The sequence below is a fragment of the Petaurus breviceps genome, unplaced genomic scaffold (genome assembly GCF_028583685.1).
Source record: "Petaurus breviceps papuanus isolate PSGF00001 unplaced genomic scaffold, PetGlider_PUasm1.0 551, whole genome shotgun sequence".
Classification (NCBI taxonomy): Eukaryota; Metazoa; Chordata; class Mammalia; order Diprotodontia; family Petauridae; genus Petaurus; species Petaurus breviceps.
Genome location: NW_027186372.1, coordinates 26,111,658 through 26,131,829, shown reverse-complemented (window position 1 = coordinate 26,131,829; position 20,172 = coordinate 26,111,658). Strand labels below are relative to the sequence as shown.

The 20,172-nt window shown below is 43.2% G+C and overlaps 1 protein-coding gene across 1 annotated transcript in view; it reads left to right on the top strand.

The window, feature by feature from the left end:
- Nucleotides 1-19,791, top strand: part of CYFIP2 (cytoplasmic FMR1 interacting protein 2) — a 143,066-nt gene extending 123,275 nt beyond the window's left edge. Inside the window, exons 28-32 of the mRNA XM_069102493.1 lie at nt 6,138-6,210; nt 6,615-6,709; nt 13,534-13,772; nt 15,079-15,226; nt 16,019-19,791. Coding sequence (XP_068958594.1) covers nt 6,138-6,210; nt 6,615-6,709; nt 13,534-13,772; nt 15,079-15,226; nt 16,019-16,186 — 723 coding nt within the window. The 3' untranslated portion in view covers nt 16,187-19,791. The remainder of the gene's footprint in view (nt 1-6,137; nt 6,211-6,614; nt 6,710-13,533; nt 13,773-15,078; nt 15,227-16,018) is intronic.
- Nucleotides 19,792-20,172: the final 381 nt, after the last annotated feature.

Here is a 20,172-nt window from a genome sequence, read left to right as displayed (position 1 = left end):
AAAAAAAAACAAAAACCTAGAGTTTATTTAGTGCAGGCAGGGAAGTGACTTGATCAGATTGAGGTTAAAGACAATTTCTTTGGCAGCTTTGTGGGGGATGGATTGGAGAAGAGAAAAGTCTGAAGCTGGGAGTCCAATTAGGAGACATATAATAATCTAGGCAAAAGATGATGAGGTCCTGAACTAGAGTTGGTGGCTGTATGGGCAGAGAGAAGGTTATATATTTGAGAGATGTTGTGGAGATAGAATCAATAAGATTTGACAACTAATTAGATATATGTAATGAGAGATAGTTGGAGCAGCTAGGTGGCACAGTGGGTAGAGTGCCAGTCCTAGAGTCAGGAAGACTCATCTTCTTGAGTTCAAATCTGGCCTTAGACATTTCCTAGCTGTGTGACCCTGGGCAAGTCACCTAACCCTGTTTACCTCAGTTTCCTCATCTGTAAAATGAGCTAGAAAAGGAAATGCCAAACCACTCTAGTATCTTTGCCAGGAAAACCCTAGATAAGGTCACAAAGAGTCAAACGTGACTGAAATGACCATACAACAACAACCAAAATGAGAAATGGTGGAGAGTTGAGGAGGATGCTGATGTTAAGAACCTAGGTGACTCGAAGGATTTGGTGGTACTCTGGTCAGTAATAAGGAAGTCCAAAAGAGAAATGGGTCTGGGGAAAAAGATGAGTTCTAGTTTGGTCATGACGAATTTGAGATCCTTAGTGCACATGGCAGTTTGTATGATTAACTCTCTGTCTTATTGCTCACATTGGCTGTTCCAAACGTTCATTTCTTAGAGAATTTTCACTTTTTACTTACTTACCTACTTATTTTGGGAAAGAGCTACTAAATTGCTTATTTTTCTCTCCCTCACCCTCAGAAGATCACCTCACCTTCCACTTTACTGAGAAAAGTCGAAGTCTTGTACCTTGAGCTCCCCCTTTCTCTTCTCTCCCACCTTCTTCCCTCCCTCCCCAAACCTAACCTCTTCTCCCCCCTCTAGTGATCCTCTACTTAACTGCCAAAATCTCTCTCTGTCTTTCTCTCTCTGTCTCTCTCTCTGTCTCTGTCTCTCTCTGTCTCTGTCTCTCTCTCTGTCTCTCTCTCTGTCTCTCTCTCTCTCTGTCTCTCTCTCTGTCTCTCTCTCTGTCTCTCTCTCTCTCTCTCTCTGTCTCTCTCTCTCTCTCTCTCTCTCTCTCTCTCTCTCTCTCTCTCTCTCTGTCTCTCTCTCACACACACACACACACACACACACACAGTAAACTCTAATGGCTCCCTATTGTCACCAGGATCAACTAGAAACTCTTCTATTTGGCTTTTAAAGCCCTTCACAACCTGCTGTCTTCCTGCCTCTCCAGTCTTCTTATACCTTTTTCTCCTCCATGTACATAGCCTTCTTTCTGTTCCTCTAAAATGACACTTCATCTCTTGACTCCTGCCTTTTCACTGATTGTCCCTCATAAATGGGATGCTCTTCCTCCTCACCTCTACCTCCTGGTTTTTCTGGCTTCCTTCAGGACTTAGCCCAAATCCCAGTTTTTCCAAGTGGTTTTTCTCAATCCTCTCTACTGCTAATGCCTTCCTTATGGGATTACTTCCCATTAATACTGTATATCTCTCTTTTTTTATTTTTTTATTTTTTATTAAGCAATCAGGGTTATGTAACTTGCTCATGGTTACCCGGCCAGTTATTTCTGGGTGTGGTGCTGAGTGTCTGAGCCTGGGATTCGATCTCCAGGTCGTCCCAACACTGGAGCCGGTGCTCTTACTCACTGAGCCACCTGGCCGCCCCAATACTGTATATCTCTTGTATGTGCAGAGTTGTTTTCATCTGGTCTCACTCATTAGAATATAAGACCCTTGAGGACAGAGACTGTTTTTGCATTTCTTTGTATGCACAGTACCAAGCAAAATAAGTGCTTGTTGATTGACTGATTGATTGTGCTCTTCTCTCTGTGAAAGGGATGACTCTTCTCCTTGCCTTTTCCTTGTGCTCTTGATTCCGCTGATTCCCGTCTCCTCTGGGAGCTTGTCCTTTCTATCATTCCCTCTGTTTCTCTCATACTCAATTTCTCCTTAATTTATGTCCAGGTCTCCCCTGTACTTAAAAAAAAAAATCACATTCGCTCAGCTCTGCTATCTCTTTAATCAATCGTCCTACATATGTTCTCCTTTTCAAAGTCAATCCCCTGGAAAAGACCATTTAGTTCAATGCCTCATTCTTTCACCTCCCTCTTACTTCTCAACTAATCAATCCATCCGTCAACAAGGATTTATTAAGTATTTATTATGGATACAAAGGAAAAAAATAGTCCCTGCCCTCAACTTTTCAATTAATTAATTAATTCACAACATTCAGTTCCACAAGGTTTTGCATTTTAAATTTTCTCCCCCTCCCCAAGAAGGCATGCAATCTGATATAAGCTCTATTTATATACACAGTCATATTAAACGTATTTTCACAATAGTCATGTTGTAAAGAAGAATTATAACCAATGGAATGAACCACGAGGAAGAAAAAACAAAACAAAACAAAAAAGAGAGAAAGAAAATAGTATGCTTCCATCTACATTCAGACCCCATATTTCTTTCTCAGAATGTGGATAGCATTTAAGGAACATCTTAATGGAAGAGAGTAAATATATAAAAATAGGTACCCAGATACATAAAGAGTAGATGGAAGGTAATCTTAGAGGGGGGGACACTTGCAGTTGGAAGAATGGGGAAGGAACTCCTAAAGAAGAATAAATTTGAGCTGAGTTTTGAAGTTTTAAGGAAAGCCAGTGAACAACAAGCATTTATAAAGCACCTACTATATGTGGGGCACTGTTCTAGTCAGTGAGGGCACATATGTAGAGAATAAATTATCCCGGATACCCAGGAGCTCATATTCTCGCTAAAAGTGAGGAGGGAAAGTATTCTTGGCATAGGGGACAGTCAGTGAAATGGCAGAGATGGGAAAGAGAATGCCATAATTGGGGGTAGGGGTGGAAATAAAATTATTTTGGCTAGACTATTGTATGTATAAAGGGTAGGAATGTGGAATAAGGCTGGAAAGGTAAGTTTAAATGTCAGGGTTATCGAGTATGGGGGAAGAAAGGAGGCAGTGTCATGGGTGAGTATGGGACCTGACATGGTCAAACCCATGGTTTAGGAAAATCACTTTGACAGCTGAGTAGAGAATGTATAAGAGTGGACAGATACTTGAGTAAAGGCAAGCGATTAAAAGGCTATTCCAAAAAATTAAAAATAATAATTTTTAAAAGGTTATTGCGACATTCCAGGAAGAGGTGATAAGTGTATATATAGGGAGATAGCTGTGTAGAAATAATGAAATTTGGCAGCAGATTGATGAGTAAGAGTGAGGAGTCCAAAAAATGAAGCCGAGTTTGTAAATCTGGGTGACTGGGAGGGTGGGGGTGCCCTCAGAAGTAATAGAGAAGTTCAGGAAAGGGGAGGGTTGGGGAGGAGGGTGATGAGCTTTGTTTTGGACCTGTTGAAGTTGACATGCTTGTAGTATATACAGTTGTAAATGTCCACGTGGTTAATATCCCAAAGTTCTATCCTAGGTCTTCTCTTCTTTTTCTACTTCTTTCTTGTCTATTGCCATAAGTTCAATTATCATCTCTACACAGATGGCTCTTAAATCTATATATGTAGCCCTGATCTCTCCTAAACTGGCATCAGCTGTCTGGCATCATCAATTGCCTTCTGGATACTTCTACCTAGAAGCCTCTTTGGTATCTAAAAATTGACATGTTCCAAGTAGAACTATTTTCCCTGATAAACCAACTCTTCTTCCAGGTTTCTCTGTTTATGTGGAGGCCACTCTCTTCCTTCCAGACACAACCTTGGCCTCAGCTTTCATTCTTCCCTCTCTCCCCTCCTTCTTACATCCACTTGTCAATTCTGCCTTCACAACGTCTCTCACATTTTCACACCTGCTATCACGAGTCTTGTTCAGGTTCACATTACCTTTCACCTGGAATTTTGCAATAACTTCTTAATTGTTTTCCTGCTTCTAACCTCTCCTTCCTCTGATTAATCCTACACACAACGGCTACATAATTGTTCCCCAAATAGGTGGGACTATACCACTCCCTTGCTCAAAATCTTTAGTGTTTCCCTATTGTCTTAAGTATAAAATACTAACTCTTCAGTCTAGCATTTAAAGTCCTTCCTAATCTGGCTTCCACCCACATTTTCAGATATGTATTTTATTCTTTCATGGACCCATCTTTTCAGTTAAATGTAATGCTGTATCTCCTATCTCTGGAGTCTTTTCTGACATCTTACCCCACCCCTATTTCTAATCCTTTCTTTCTTCTTACAACATTTTCTATTTCCTCATTTGTCAACACAATTGCATCCCCCTAGTACAAGTAAAAGGATGGCTAGATGGTTCAGTAGATAGAGCACTGGGCCTGGAATAAGGAAGATCTGAGTTTGAATCTGGCCTCAGACACTTACTAGCTGAGTGACCTTGAGGAAGTCACTTAACCCTGTTTACCTCAGTTTCCTCATCTGTAAAATTAGCTGGAGAAGGAAATGGCAAACCACTCTAGTATCTTTGCCAAGAAAACCCCAAAAAGGGTCAGAGTCAGACATGACTGAAAAGACTAAACAACCAAACAGAATGTAAAGACAGAGATTATTTCAATTTTTCTTTGTATCATCCCTAGTACCTAACAGTGCTTTGCACAGAGTAGATAATAAATGTTTGCCAGACTCTATTGGATTCTTTGCCATATGGCTTTAGAACACTCTCATTATCATTGGGGAGGTATTATACTGAGAATGAATGAATGTAGAACAAAATGAAGACACTTGACCTTCCCTTGTGCTACCTAGGATTAATGCTAATAGACTTACTGGGCTTATTACCATGAATGGCACAAGATCCTAAAGGGATGAGAAACAGGAATGGTAAATCTAATGAAGAAAGTAGAGGAAAAGGGATGGAAGGGAGGCTCTCAAGCATGGGGTTCCAGTTGAGGGAGCAAGATCTTGGTGGAGAGCCACAAGAAAGGGCTGTGTACAGCTTGGGGCCAGTATAGGATACTAGGGATGGGGACACCAAGGAGGGGGTGGCAATGTGGCCTAACAGAAATAGCATGCTATTATGAGGAAGACCTAGATTCTAGCCGTCACTCTGTTGCTAACTTGCTGTATGACCCCAGTGGGGTGTGGGTGGGGGGAGGTGGGAGGGTGGGAGGGCATCATTTCTCTTCTCTGGGCCTCAGTTTAGACTAGATGACCCCTAAGCTTCCTTCCAGCTTAGGTACTACAGTTTTATGTAGGATATCTTCAAAGGAAAAAAAACAACTTTTTACACTTTGAAATTCTGCATATTGTGGCATATTCCTTTCCATGTCTGACTTGTTCAGATAGCTGGGCTAGAAGCTAACACATCCAGAAACTGTGGTCATTCTCATTGACTTCTCAGACAATTCTCTTTTCCCAAAAGGGACCAAAGCCAAGATGTGTCACCCCAAAAGCCATTGGCCAGATCCATATTCCTCTTGAATTCACTGCTTAGACTGTAAGCTTCTTGGGAAAGGGGGTTGTTTCTTTTACCCCTAACATCTCATACAGTACCTGTCACATTGTACTTAATAAATGCTTGTGGATTGACTAGAGCAGTGGTTCTCGACTTGGGATCTGTGAAATGGTTCTCTTAAACATATTTTTTAAATTGTAGAGGGCATTCTTAGTGGGAGGGGTGGGAGGGCATCATTTCTCTTCTCCCAGTCTTAGACTTTTGGGACTCCCTATATTTCAACAAAATTGATTTCCTTTGTAATCTTATGTATTTTATGCATTTAAAAGCATTATTCTGAGAAGGGGTACATAGGCTTCACCAGACTGTCAAAGAAGTCCATATGACCTTAGTGCCAAGGCCTGAGTGCCTTGGTTTAAAGAGCTACTTCTGTGTTACAGAAAAAATCTTGATGAACAGAGAACAAGGGCAGTGACCAAACATCACAGTTGGTCCTTGGAGTCTTTCATTCAGATTTCTTAGGCAAAGCAGTGCTCACATGTACTCAAGCACATGGAACACCAGGGACGTTAGAATTCTTAGATTAAAATGAATGACTCTCTCTCCTCCCTCCCTCTCCCTTTCTCCCTCCTTCCCACAGTCTCAGGAGGAAGTCTGTGATTTGCTCCATGCTGCTCCATTCCAGAACATTTTGCCTCGAGTCTACATTAAAGGTAAGAAAATCCTGAGGGATGTGATAGGCTGAGCTAAGGGACTAGTCTTGAGTCTAGTTGATTCTAATAAATAATTCCCAAAGAGACTTGCCTTTCTTGACAGTTTTCCTTAAATTAGCAGACTTGAGACTGATGTTCAAGAGTTAGTGACTCCCAACAAGGGATGGATGGATGGGGCTTAATAGTGAAAAAGCAGAGAATTTTACCATTTCGGTCCAACTAAGCATATAGCTTGGGGCTTTCATGCCTTTTACACACAAGTGGAACTCATTGATTAATAATCGTAGTTTAAATCTGACTTCCAAGCCCATTTATAAGTGCCTCCCTAGACATTATACCGGGATAGTGTCTCAAGCAAGGGTCATTATTTGCTCTCATTTTCTGTTCACTGTTTACCTAAACAGAAGGGGAACGCTTGGAAGTCCGGATGAAGAGACTAGAAGCAAAGTATGCCCCTCTTCACCTCGTCCCTCTCATAGAGCGGCTGGGGACCCCTCAGGTAAGCACCCAAGTAGAGGGAAAACCTCCCTCAACCTCTCTGTGGGTGTCCCCAGGCATTCTAACAGTCTTAGGATTTAAGGAGATTTCACACACACACACAAAATCAGAGAGATCAGTAATATACAGAGGCACAAGTCATTCATACTGGCACATTTTTATTCATACCAGGGAAGGCTGAAAGCCTAATTTGAGACACCCAGGGTCCAGGGCATGAGTGAGTAAATGCTAGGAAAATGAGATTCAGGGCAAAGGAAACCACCAGTTCTCAGACCCTAAAAGGGGAGGTGGGCAAGCCTTACATACTTTGATCTTCAAGCTAAAACAGGAGGAGGGGCGGGGCTTGGTGATGATCCTTTAGGAGACTGCCTTTGAACTAGGTCACCCATTCTATGCCAAGCTCTCCTCACTCCTCCTACAGCAGCACTGGAATGTAAATACAGGAAGGAGAGTCATTTGAGCTAAGCCTAAAAAGGTAAATTCAAACCAGCTTGTAGGGAGCCTTAAATACTAGGCTAAGAAGTTTGTATGTCATTTGGTGAGTTATGGAGAGCCACAGAAGTATCTTGAGAAATGGTGTGGTCTGAGTTGTCCACTAGGGAGATGAATTTGACAACACATTGGATTGGATCTGGTGTAAGAGAGCTTTGGCCCAGCCTGACCCAGAATGTCAGGTAATATGAATAGTAGAAATCCAGGGTCCTTCAAGAACTGCCTTAGCTACTACAGGACAACAGAATATTATTAAGGAAGTATTTCTCTAACAACTTACATTTCTATAGGGCTTTAAAGTTATTCTTCACAACAGTCCACTTAGGTAGGCAGTATAAATATTGTCTCCACTTTACAGATGAAGAAGCTGAAGGTTTAAAAGAGTGCTTTTCCAAAGGTCATACATAGGACCCTCCAGAGCATGTTAATCAGGATAGTGAAGGGCCTAATGTCCTTGTTATTTGAGAATCAGTTGAAATAACTGGGAATATTTAGCCTGGAGGAAAAGCAAGTTCAAGATGGAGAGGGGAAAATTACAGCTTTGGTCATGCATTTAGACGGATATCATTTGGGAAATGGATTGATTTTTTTTTTCTCTCTGACTCCACAAGGAAGAATTATGAGCAATGTTGGTAGCTACAAAGGGGAAAATTTAAGTTTGATGTCAGGAAAAACTTCCTAACAAGTGACACCGTCCAAAAGTGGTGGCTTACACTTCACAGGAGGCTTCAGGTGGAAGAAATTCGATGATTCCTTATCTGGTCTGTTCTTGTGAGGATTCTCTTTGAGTGTGGGTTGGACTAGATGGGCTCGGAAGTTCTTTCTGGTTATAAAATTCCCTAATTCTGGGAGGAAATTGGAGTTGGAGAGATGAGTGTGGAGACTGTTGAAATAGTCTAGGTGAGAAAAGATTTTCCTGGTGATAGTGAACATCGGAGGAGAGTGGAGATACAAAGCCATTACAGAGAACACTGGGGTTCTTTTTATTCCTCCTTGGATTTGAAGAGAAAGCAACAGTAAGCTATCAGGATATCAACTGCTACACTGGCAAGGACAGAACCTCCCAGCGTTTGGGGCCAGCAGTCTACTTATTCACAGTGTGGAGTCTTCCCTGGAAGCTGAGATAGGCCTGTCTATGGTTATGCCCATATGCTGTCTGAGTTTAGAAGCTATCCCTGTCCAAATGACTTGGGGTGGGTTAATCCAGGTGTGTGGATTAAGTGGAACTTTAAATTCTCTGTCTCTTCAATTTGGTCTTTTCCTAAGTGAATTATCCACCAGGAAGTAGAAAGGGGCGGCTAGGTGGCACAGTGAATAGAGCACCGGCCCTGGAGTCAGGAGGACCTAAGTTCAAATTTGGCCTCAGACACTTAACACTTATTAGCCGTGTGACCTTGGGCAAGTCACTTAACCCCAACTGCCCTCCAAAAAGGGGGGAAAAAAGAGCTGAAATTTCAGTTCAGAAGGAAAATAGAAACGAATACTTAAAGACTGCTTCCCTACGGAATGTATTTAGCGGACTGTGTCTCAGTTGCCAGCTTCTTAATAATAATAATTGGAACAATAACTTCTGTTTATATAGCATTTTAAATATATTATCTCATTTTACCTTCACAGCAACTTTGTGAGGTGGGTGCTATTATTATGTCCCTTTTATGGATGAAGAAACTGAGGCTCAGAAAAGTTAAATGGCTTGCTTAGTGGAGCAAAGCTAGTAAAATGTGTGAGGTAAGATACAAACCCAGGCATTCCCAAGGCTCTTTCTACTATACAGCCCTGCCTAGAAGACCTAGGGTCCTGACACCATGTCACAACCATGCTCTCTGGGTGAGGAAATGGGTCAGAGAGACTTAGGCAGTTGGGTAGCATGGTGGATAGAGTCTTAGGCTTAGAGTCAGGGAGACCTGAGTTCAAATTTCACCTCAGCATTAGTTATGTGACCCTGGACAATTCATTTAACTTCTCTAAGCCTCATTTTCCTCTTGTATAAAATGATAGGGGTAGATTTGATGAACTACAAACTGATGGTCCCACGATTGTTTTTAGGAATGTGGCATCCATCCCAGATGTATCTTATATGACTGACAGTCCTTCAGATGTAGACATGCTTACTCCAAGACTCAGGAAAACATGGCAAGAAATACCACACAGAATTTCAGGCGTACAAACAACCCAACCCCCAGGGGAGAAGCAATTCAATTCAATTAAACAAATCTTTATTAAGTACCAGAGATATTTTGGGTGCGTGAGGACACTTGGGGGATACAGAGATTCATAGGACATAGCACTAATTCTAGACCCTGCTACATGTCACCAGGAAAGCACTTGTAACACCTGGGACATTCCCAGAGCCACACTGTGGGATCTGTGCTGCCCATCCAGGCCCATAAGCTTGTAAGCTTCTCCCTATATACTCTCCACTCACTGCCCCATGTAAGGCAGAGACTATATAGTGACTTGTATAGGCTCTGTTCTTTCCATCAGACTGCCCTAAATAGCCTGGTTAACTGTTGGCCTTGGCAGAAGACTTAATACCATCACCCAGCTCTTTTCTTCAATAGAGGGGGTGGGTAGTGGAGACATAACCCAGAAGCTCCCAGCTTTCCACACCCCCTTGCAATCCCCACTGCAGATACTTAATGGGCTTTTTCTTGGCATCTTCTGTTTCTTCTGTCATCCCACAGGGAGGGCTCAAATGAAGGGTGAAGAAAGAGAAGAGGTTGGAAATTGTAGGGTCCTTTGATCAGTCAAAGTCTCCTGGTGAATAATCTCAGGATTAAAGCCTTTTAGAGGGACCCATTGATGGAATGGAAGGGGCTTGAAGGCTGAACCAAGTCTGAGAGACTTGAAAATCCAGGTCCTTCTCTGCTACTCACTTAATGTGTGACCTTAAACAAATAATATCCCTTCTTTAGACTTCTGTTTCATTCCCTGTAAAATAAAGAAACTGGACTAGATAATTTCTTATATTCCTTCCAACTCTGATCTTCTAGGTTCTAAGATTCCTTCAATTTAATTCAACAAGCATTTATTAAGAACCTACTATATGCCAGGCACTTTGATAGACAATGGGAATAAAAAAAATGCAACAGTGCCTGCCCTCAGGCATCTTACACACTCCATCAGGAAAGACACCATGTATTCACAGAAGCATATACAAAATAAATACAAGACAATGTAAATGGGCAGAAGGTCATTAGAAAAAGCCTCATGGAGGAGGTAGGAGACCAAATTCTAAGAAGCAGAAAGGTAAGGAAGGTGTGAATTCTGGGCATGGAGGAGACAAAAATGGAGTGTTGGATGTGAGAAGGCCAGCCTACCTGAACCATAGCATGTATAAAAGGGAGTAATGTATTATAAAGGGCAGCTAGGTGGCAACTGGAGTGTGGCACCAGGCCTGAAGTCAGGAAGACTCATCTTCCTGAATTCAAATCTAGCCTGAGATATTAGCTGGATGACCCTGGGCAAGTCACTTAATCTACTTGCCTCATTTTCCTCCTCTATAAAATGAGTGGGAGAAGGAAATGGCAAACCACTCCAGTGTCTTTACCAAGAAAATCACAAATGGGATCACAAAGAGTCAAAACAACTGAAAATGACCAAACAACAACAATGTTGGAAAAGTTAGAAAGAGAGATTGGAGCCATGTTTAATATACAGGGTGTCCCTAAAGTCTTAGTGCAGTTCTAATTGAATAGCTTAAAACTGCACTAAGCTGAAGGCTTTAAACTGCATTAAGACTTTAGGGACACCCTGTTTATGTAAAGTGTGTCACAATCTTTAAAGCCCTCTGAGTGCCTATTATTGTTGTTATTTGAGCGGGAGGGGCCTTTCCAGAGCATCCTGGCACAGCAGTTCAGATACCATGTTAATGAGCACATTTTCAGGCTAGTTCCCCAGGGGTAAGATCAGATAGTCCAAGAAGATTTCCTTTTAGGGAGTAATAATCCCTTAAGCCCAGCAGTGTGCAAACTTGTCTTCTCTGTTAGCACTCTCCCACAAGAATCTGGTCTCCAGTTCTTAATGCCTGGCGTCTGTTTGCATTTAGGAAATTATGAATTGCTTCATGGTTCTATTTAATAAATTGTCCTTGGGCCTGTTAGAATTCCCTAGTCAAACACTCAATATTTACCCAGTTAAATTCCCTTTAGGTTCTGTCCAAGTTGGAAAGGAGTTAGCAGTTTTGTAAACCCTTCTCCCATCAAGATATGGTCCAGAAGTTAGTCATCCAAACAACTACAGGAAAGCTAAGAAAACAGTTTGGAGGCCAGTAAGAGTTCATCAGAGGACTCAGCAACAGCTAGGACAGCGTCTAAGGGCTTGTGCTATGTACTGAATTTGTCTTCTGGAGTTGCCATGTTCTCCAGAAACCCTGTACTCGGAGTATGCAGGAGGCCTTGAATGTGTCAAGGATAACCCACCCTCACCCCCAGCTTAACAAAGGCCAGAGGTCCCCCTTGCATTGTTGAGAATTGGAATTTATCTTCGAGACCTGCAGAAGTCAGGGTTCTACTATTGTGAGTAATAGGAAAAGTGTTTGGTTACAAGTCAATTGTCTTTCACTTGCTGTGTGAACACAGCTATTCTGTTTAACCCTTCTGTATCTCACTCAGTAGAATGAAAACTCCTTGGGGTTAGGGACTGTTTTTCCTTTTGCCCTTGTATCGCCAGCCCCTAATCCTGAATATGATATGTAGTAGTGGCAACTCCCCCTACTAACGTTCTGTAGCTATTTGGTCTGAGAGGGCTGGTCATTGGTACAAGGCTTCCCTTCCTAGTGGATAAGTCTGCTTAGAAGACAGAGGTCAAAAGATTATTTGGGAAGCACCAAATTAGAGCCAAGGGCATTGGCTATTATAAGGGATAGTAGAGCCAAGTGAGGGTAATTAATCTCAACTCTGGGAATATTTCTGTCTAAAAGAACAAAACTGGTCACCTAAAATTAGGGCATCCTTTCCCCCAAGACAGAACTGGAGATATACCAAGAACATCTTCATGCTCAACATTCCCTTTCCTTGACTGTTCTCTTATTTGCAATTGTCATAGCATTCCCTGGCTCCGTTGCAACAGGCTTTTCTAATGAATTATAAGCCCCAACTTTACAAATGATTGTTCATTGATTACATTTGAGCCTGACTATTTCCTGGAGCAAGGGTGGGGGAGGATCCTTAACTTTATAAGGCCACTACTTTTACATGTCTAGCATCTTAGGGACATGGCAGAATGAGGCATTTCTGGGAAGGCTTCCATCCAGACAATCCCAAAAAGTGGCATTTTATGATCTGGTCCCTAAATTTTAGGTTCTGTCTAATGTTTAGGGACAGAAAGAATGTTGAACTGATCCACAGGGCAGTCAGTTGAAACATCCATTTCATGCCAGTGGCACTGTGGTCATGTTGCTTGAGGGGCAAAGGGATGATAACAAGATGGCCAGGATGGATGACTGGATGGGGTGTGAGGATGGTCTGATAGGCTGGGGCTGGCTACGTATGGCAGTCTAGTTGAGTTGGCTCTCGCTCACCAATCAAAACAGCTAAAGCCAGGGCAGAGGTTCCAAACATGAATGAATTAACTCTCCCAGGGACTGGGGGGAGGGGGTATTTTTCCTGGTAGCCCAGTCCAAAGGTACTGTTTCAGGTGGAGAGTAGCAGGACAGATGGTAAGAGAGCCAGGGTGGGTTTACCCTCAAATATTGTGCTGATTTTTATAAGCTTAGTATTCTGTTGCACCAAAGTCCTCAGCATGGTTTGGAAGTGACCCTGGAGTCTTGGAATGATGGCAGCAGAGCTTGACCTCTGGCAAATCCTACCAGACTGAAAAGGCATCAGTCAGCTAGCATTATCAATGTGCCAAGAACCCAGACTACAAAGACACAAATCAAATAATCCCTATCTTTAGGGAGCTTAGGTTCTGGTGGGGGGAGCAACATATACATAAATAAATTGACACATAATAGATATAAAGTAAATTGGGGGAATGGTATAGGGGACTTCTGGTAGGATCTGGTGACGGATTATGTGACTGTCATCCTACAGAACCTTCTCAGGTCACTTAGAAGGATGGCCTACAGGGTGATGCCTCTGATAGGACTCTGATATGGAAGGGTCCCAGTCTGTAGAAGTGGAGACAATATCCACAACAATAAAAGCATGAAATCATGGAGCAGTGAAGGATCCATAGGCATCCTGCCCCCCTCCAAGCCCTTAGTCATTGTCAAAAGACTCCAGGTTCTGCTAGCTTGGGGACGAGGGGAAAGGGGAGAAGATCTCAAAGGAGAATAGGAGGAAAAAGAGAGAACTACCCATAAGCTTTCACAGACACTTTCCCCCCCAGCAAATTGCAATTGCCCGGGAGGGAGATCTGCTGACCAAGGAGCGACTGTGTTGTGGACTGTCCATGTTTGAGGTCATCCTGACCCGCATCCGGAGCTACCTCCAGGATCCTATATGGCGAGGCCCACCCCCTACCAATGGCGTCATGCATGTGGACGAGTGTGTGGAGTTTCACCGTCTCTGGAGTGCCATGCAGTTTGTATACTGTATCCCAGTGGGGACCAACGAATTTACAGCTGAGTGAGTGACTGGGGAGGTGTGGGGCAGCAGCCACCCACCTCTAAAGTTTCCCTGCTGGGTATTTAGTGATTCACTCTTAGAGATCACTATTGGGGGGTGGAGGGAATACAAGACAAGGAAAATTAAAGAGGCATTACCATCAAGAAGCTTATAGTCTTTTGGAAAGATAATGATATACGTACAGAAACTGTAGCAAGCCCAAAGGGTACAAAGTAGGCAAAATAAGATGTATAAATAGTTGAATGATGGATAAAGGTATTCATTGTTCAATATAACTAACAAATATAAAAAAAAATCAGAAAGGAGAAAAGCCATGGTCGGGTGGTGTCATTAGAAGAGACTACTTAGGAGAGAAAGGACTCAAACTAAGTTTCAAAGGATGAATGATATTTGGAGAGGAAGAGAGAAGGCATTCCAGAAGAAAGAAATAGGGAGAGCAAAGGTAGAGAAGTTGAAAGAAGCAGAGGCAAAGAGAGGATACTGACCTGGCTGGATTAAAGGGTTTATTTAGTAAGAGGTATGTCTGTCTGTCAGTCAGCTAGCGTTTAAAGGTAAGGTGGGTTAAGCTGTGTAGAACCGGATTTGAAAGCCAGGATCAGAAGTCTGGATTTTATATGAAAGGTAATAAGCACCTATTCTGGGTTCCTGAGTAGGATTTCCAAGTTTCTCAGTTGAGTCTGGAGTCAGGAAGACCTGAGTTCAAATCCCACATCAGATACTTATTAGTTTTATGACCCTGGACAGGTCACTTGACCTCCCTTTGCCTCAGCTGAAAAGTGGGGGTTGTTGTAAGGCTCAAAAGAGATAATAATTGTAAAGCATTTAGCCCAGTGTCTGCCACATAGTAAGAGTGATATGAATGTTAGCTATCATTAAAAATTATCTTTATTAATGATAGTAATTATAATAGCCTGGTGCCTCTTGTCTCAGAGGATCATGATATAGAACTAGAAAGCACCTTAGAAGTCATTGAGTCCAACCTCCTCATTTTACATATGAGGAGAGCAAGACACAGAAAGGTCAGGTGACTTACCAAGTGTCACACAGCTAGAAAGTATCTGAGGTGGGATTTGAACTAGGGCCTTTCTGACTCAAATCTGATGTCCATTATATCATGTGTCATCCCCAAAGCCCACGGATAAAATATACTCTTTCATGCCCACTACAGGTAGGGATGATGAAGATTAAGGATGATCAGGGATGTCTGGGACCGGGCTACCAGTCCTGGTCCAGGCACAGGGACATAGGAGGCTCTGGTTTCCCAAGCTTCCCCCTCACTCCAGGTCCCTGCTTTCTTCCCTCCCAGGCAGTGCTTTGGAGATGGCTTGAACTGGGCCGGCTGCTCAGTCATCGTCCTCCTGGGACAGCAGCGACGGTTTGATCTGTTCGACTTCTGCTACCATCTACTGAAGGTGCAGAGGCAGGATGGGAAGGACGAAATCATAAAGAATGTGGTGAGTTGAACAGGGTAGGCGGGCGAATGGGGGGCTCAGGCAGAATGTAGAGAGAGAGCGCAAGAGAGCAGAAGAGGTGGAAAATTAAATTAAAATGAAGCAAAATCAAATAAAAGAAATTGGACTGTTCCGACAAATAAAGGGAGGCATGAAGACACTGAGCTGGGTGAGGAGGTGTTGTTCATGGGAGCTATGAGCCTGGAGCTCGTAAGACTAGTGGATGAGTCAGGTCACCTCACAGGGCAGGGAAGGCATACAGCCCCACCCCACCCCCATTGCCTTTTTTAGGTATCTGTATTTTCATATATATATATATATATATATATATAATTTTTCCCCAGTTGCATGTTAAAACAATTTTAAAAGTTTTGTTTTTAAGTTTTCAGTTCCAAATCCTCTCTCTCCCTCCTTGAGATAGTAAGCAATCAGATATTGTTTATACATGTGCAATCATGTAAAACATTTCCATATTAGTCATTTTGAACAAAAAGATTTGAATAAAAGAAAGTTTTAAAAAATAGCATGCTTTAGTCTGTATTCAGACAAGATCAGTTCTTTCTCTGGAGGTAGATAGTATGCTTCATCATTAGTTCTTTGGGATTGTCTTGGATCATTGTATCACTGAGAATATCTGGTTGGGTTTTGCTATAGGAGTAGGAACCTGGACACTTTCTAGCTGTGTGACCCTTGGCAAGTGACTTTTCTGGGCCTCTGGTGCCTTCCCTCACCTCTCTGTTCTCTTTCTTTGTCCCTCCTTGTGTTTCCCACCCCCACACACCATCTTTGCTACAGCCCTTGAAGAAGATGGCCGACAGAATCCGCAAATACCAGATCCTCAACAACGAGGTCTTTGCAATCTTGAACAAATATATGAAGTCAGTAGAGACAGACAGTACCACCGTGGAGCACGTGCGCTGCTTCCAGCCGCCCATCCACCAGTCCTTGGCCACCACTTGCTAAGTGGAGAGGTTCCCTAATAAGAGCCTATCAGGAGGTGGAGGGGAGGGACCGCCTCCAGACTGTGTCAGGGCTGGCTCAGGAAACTGGTGACCTGTGGGCTGGACATGGAACCAAACCAGATACCCCAAGCACACCTTGACCCAAGCCAAGAGCTGGGCCTGTGCATGCTCTTCCATGACCTCTCCGTGGTTGGTTTCTCCCGTAGCTTAAAAAAGAAAAAAAAGACACAAAAACGGCAGTGCGTGCTTTTTCTTCCTCATTTTCTTCTGTGTTGATACTAAGAATTCATTGTTTGACCCATGGCATCCCCACAGCCTCCAGCTCTCCCCATCGCACGACTATGGCTGTTCCTTAAGGCCTTCCATCTTGTGCCCACCTCTGCCAACATAGCCATCTATGACCTCGTGCTGATATCTGCAGGCTTCAAGTGGGAAGGAAACTTCCGGTGCCCGTGGTTCTCTGGAGAAGCAATACCTGTCAGAGCTTGGAACCGAGGGCAGGTGGTGCCTGCCTGCCTAGAGGCACAGGTCATGGTCAGGCCCCGGCTCTTCAGCATATCCCGCAGTCCTCACCTTGCCCATTCTCCTCTTTGGTACCTGTCTCCTCCTGCTCCTCCGAACCACATTGGACTCCAGGGACTTCAGCCCCAAGAGCACTCAAGGACTGAACAGCTGTCCTCCAAGGGCTATTGGGCAGTGCCCACCCACACGCAGTACATGAGGTTTCTTGGTGGTGGTCTCCTGCTGGAGATGGTGCTTGCCCTTGCTTTTTTCTGACTCTAAAAGAAAATCAGTAATCTTCCCCACCCACCCAACTAGTCCTGCCCTCCAGGAGGGAACTTAAAATTTCACTCATGCCTACAGCACATGGAATAGCATCAGGGTTAGGATGAACAACCAGGGACCCACAGGACACAGTACTCATGAAGCATGTGTGACCTTCACATCCCTAAGTTAAAAAAAAAACCCTTTTAGCCTAGGGGCCTTTATCTAGTCTTCTCCATGATTTGTTGCCAAGATAGGAAACTGAGCTACAGATACTCAACAGCAATCTATTCCTATATCTTCCTGGGGGGTGGGTACAAAGGACAGCTCTGACCAAAGGAGGAAGCCTGGTACAGTCAGAAAAGCAATGACTCCACAGTCAGTTGTCCTGAGTTCAAATCCCACTTCTGATGCTTACTTACTACCTATGTGACCTTCGGTAAATCATTTTATCTCTTTGGTTGTGAGTTTATCTGTAAAATGGGGAGATCAAACTAGATGGCCTCTAAGGTCCTTTCCAGTTCTAATCTATGATCTCATGAGATCTCAATAAATATCAGGGAGGAATCACTTCATTTAGGGTCAGATATAGGTCTGTTGAGGGGAGGAGAAGTGGCATAGAGAGGGAAGTGGTAAATGAACACTTGTTAAGTTTAGGGGCACGGAATCTCTCTCACAAATGCTTCCATTCACTCCCAGCTCCCTACTTAAACTGTTCAAAAGTTCCACCTGCCTATAGGATGATAGGAATCCCTTTTCTAATGGAAATGTCAGACATGCATTGAGGTAAATGTCCCATGGTGGGGACTCTTTTTCTCTCTTCACAGGGTGCTTTGGCCATGGGGAGCTGAAAACATTTAAAGTGCCTCTTTGGGCAACCTGTGCCCCACGAGAGATGGAATTCAAAGGGGAAACTGTGAAAGTGGGTTCATGCCTATCAGCTGGGCCAATTTTGCTGCAAAGAAAGAGAGGAGAAGAGAGACTTGAAGCTAATTGAATACATTCATGTCCCAAGGAAGGAAAGGGGAGAACAGGAGCCTCCTATGAGAGAACTCCTAAGAGGCACTACTCTCCACCTGGGTTCTGTGACCCTACCACCAGGGCAATATCCCTAAAGTGTTGGAAGAGAGCTGTGGGCAGGAAAGGAAGATAAGAGGCAGTGTGGTACAATAAAAATAACACTGGATTTGGAGTTGGAGGACCTAGATTCAAATGCTAGCCCTGTCACACTTCCTGTGTGACCATCAGCAAGTCACTTAACCTCTCTGAGCCTCCGTTTTCTCATCTGTAAAATAAGGGGGTTGGACTAGATGGCTTCTGAGGTCCCTTCCAGGTCTAGGATTTTATGAGTTACCCCAGGGGCTGATTATCAACAGGTAAAAGCTTAGAATTCTCTTATGGAGAGAATCATTCCTTTTCTCCATCCAGCTGGAAGTGCTTCCCAACGTGATGGAATTGTCAGATTCATTAGCAGTTAGATGCCCAGATCCTCACTACTTGTTGCTAATGAAGTTACTAGAAGAGCCACAAATCCTAGGTCTGTTGGGTCACACAGTACTGTTTGGTTGGTCAGATTCATCCTGGAAAGAACAGCTATTGACTGATCAGAATCTCTCAATCTGCTATTGAGCTGATGAGTTCATCCTTAATACTTGATTTGCCACATTCAATCCAGGGTTCCCAATCAAGGTGGGGTGCTACTCCAGCAGTCTTATGCCAGCCCTAGGGTTGAGTGTGGCCCTCTTGTGAAGCCACATTCTCTGTGTGAGCCCTGACTCTACAGCCATTAGAAGGGCTCAGGACACTTTGTCATTCCACCATCTTGAACAGTGGTTTTCAATCAAAATGTAGTCCTGGCAGCTGAAAGAAGACACCTACGTCCTCTTATGACCCCAGGTGAGATGAATTGAAGCTCTCTATTAACACTAGCAGACACCAGGCTATTGCTAAAAGACACCCATTGCAAATATCAGTCAATTCTGGAATTTGGACTTTAGACTCCGGAAGAGCAAATGTTGATCAGTAAGAGTTCAACCCACTCCACATGGCTGTAGTTGTCTGAGAGGAGGCTAATGAAATGGCTGATCTAAAAGTCCCCTCCTTCCCTGCCCCGCCCCCACCCCAGGGAAACAGATAACCCTTGAAACCTTCAGGTTTGAAGTTGATTTACTTTATAAGGTATGGATTTCCCTGGGAATGGTTAATCTTCACAGGCCTCTCCTAGGTGATACATTAAGGTAAATACATTGAGGTAAATGTAGAAAGATGACACCACCCCAAAAATCGCCCACCTCAAATTCCTTCTCGAAGCTAACATTCTTAACTCCTGCAGCAGAAAAAGTCAGCTCTGAAGCCTTTGGAAATTTGTGAATTGGTGTTTTTTTTTCTTTTTTCATTCTCTTTTCTAGCAGCACTTCTTTATGGACACTAAACACAAAAGTCCAATATCTCTGTGACCTCCTTCCCTGCTCCCTCCTCCCCACCTCACACACCACCACTACCCCCCCCCCCCGTATTATTGGCCCAGCTTCATTGATGTGTGTCCAAGAACCAGAAAAAAAAAAAACTTGGTTTTTAAGAGTTTAAAAAAAATCTGTTTGCAGAAATTGTCAATGTACCATATTTGTATTAAGAGTCTTTGGGGTTTTTTGTACAATGAATTTACATTTATTTATGGTGAGTTATATTTACGCTAGTGATAAAATCATGGTGTTAAATTCTTACATCATATTTGCTATGCAGCCGAAGAAGATATTTTGGTTTGTATTTTAGGGGGTATTTGTGTTGAGTTGATAGATGTTTCCATCTCCATTAAAACTGCTTCTAAACTGGTCAAACCAGCACCACAGTCTCCTCTCCAAACTTTGTCGTTTTCAAACTCTGGGAGGCCCCTGAGAATGGCTCATTGAAAGGAATAGCTTAGAAAATTGTTAATGATGAATAGGGGAAATGGTAAACAGAGACCAGAGGAAGCCGTACAGCCTGGCATAGCGACTTTCTCTCTGGTTTGTATATATTCATTGTCTGCACAGTACAGATCCATACAGAGCCTAAAAGAACCCAGCCCCTGCTGTCACTGGGAGTTTCCACTGTCTGAAGAGGGAGTGTGGCGAAATAGAAGTGAGTACATAGGAGTCATGAGGCTTGGATCTAGGCCTGGTTCTCCCATTAACTAGCTGTGTGACCTTGGGCAAGTCATTTTTAGGGTTGCAAAGCGAACTT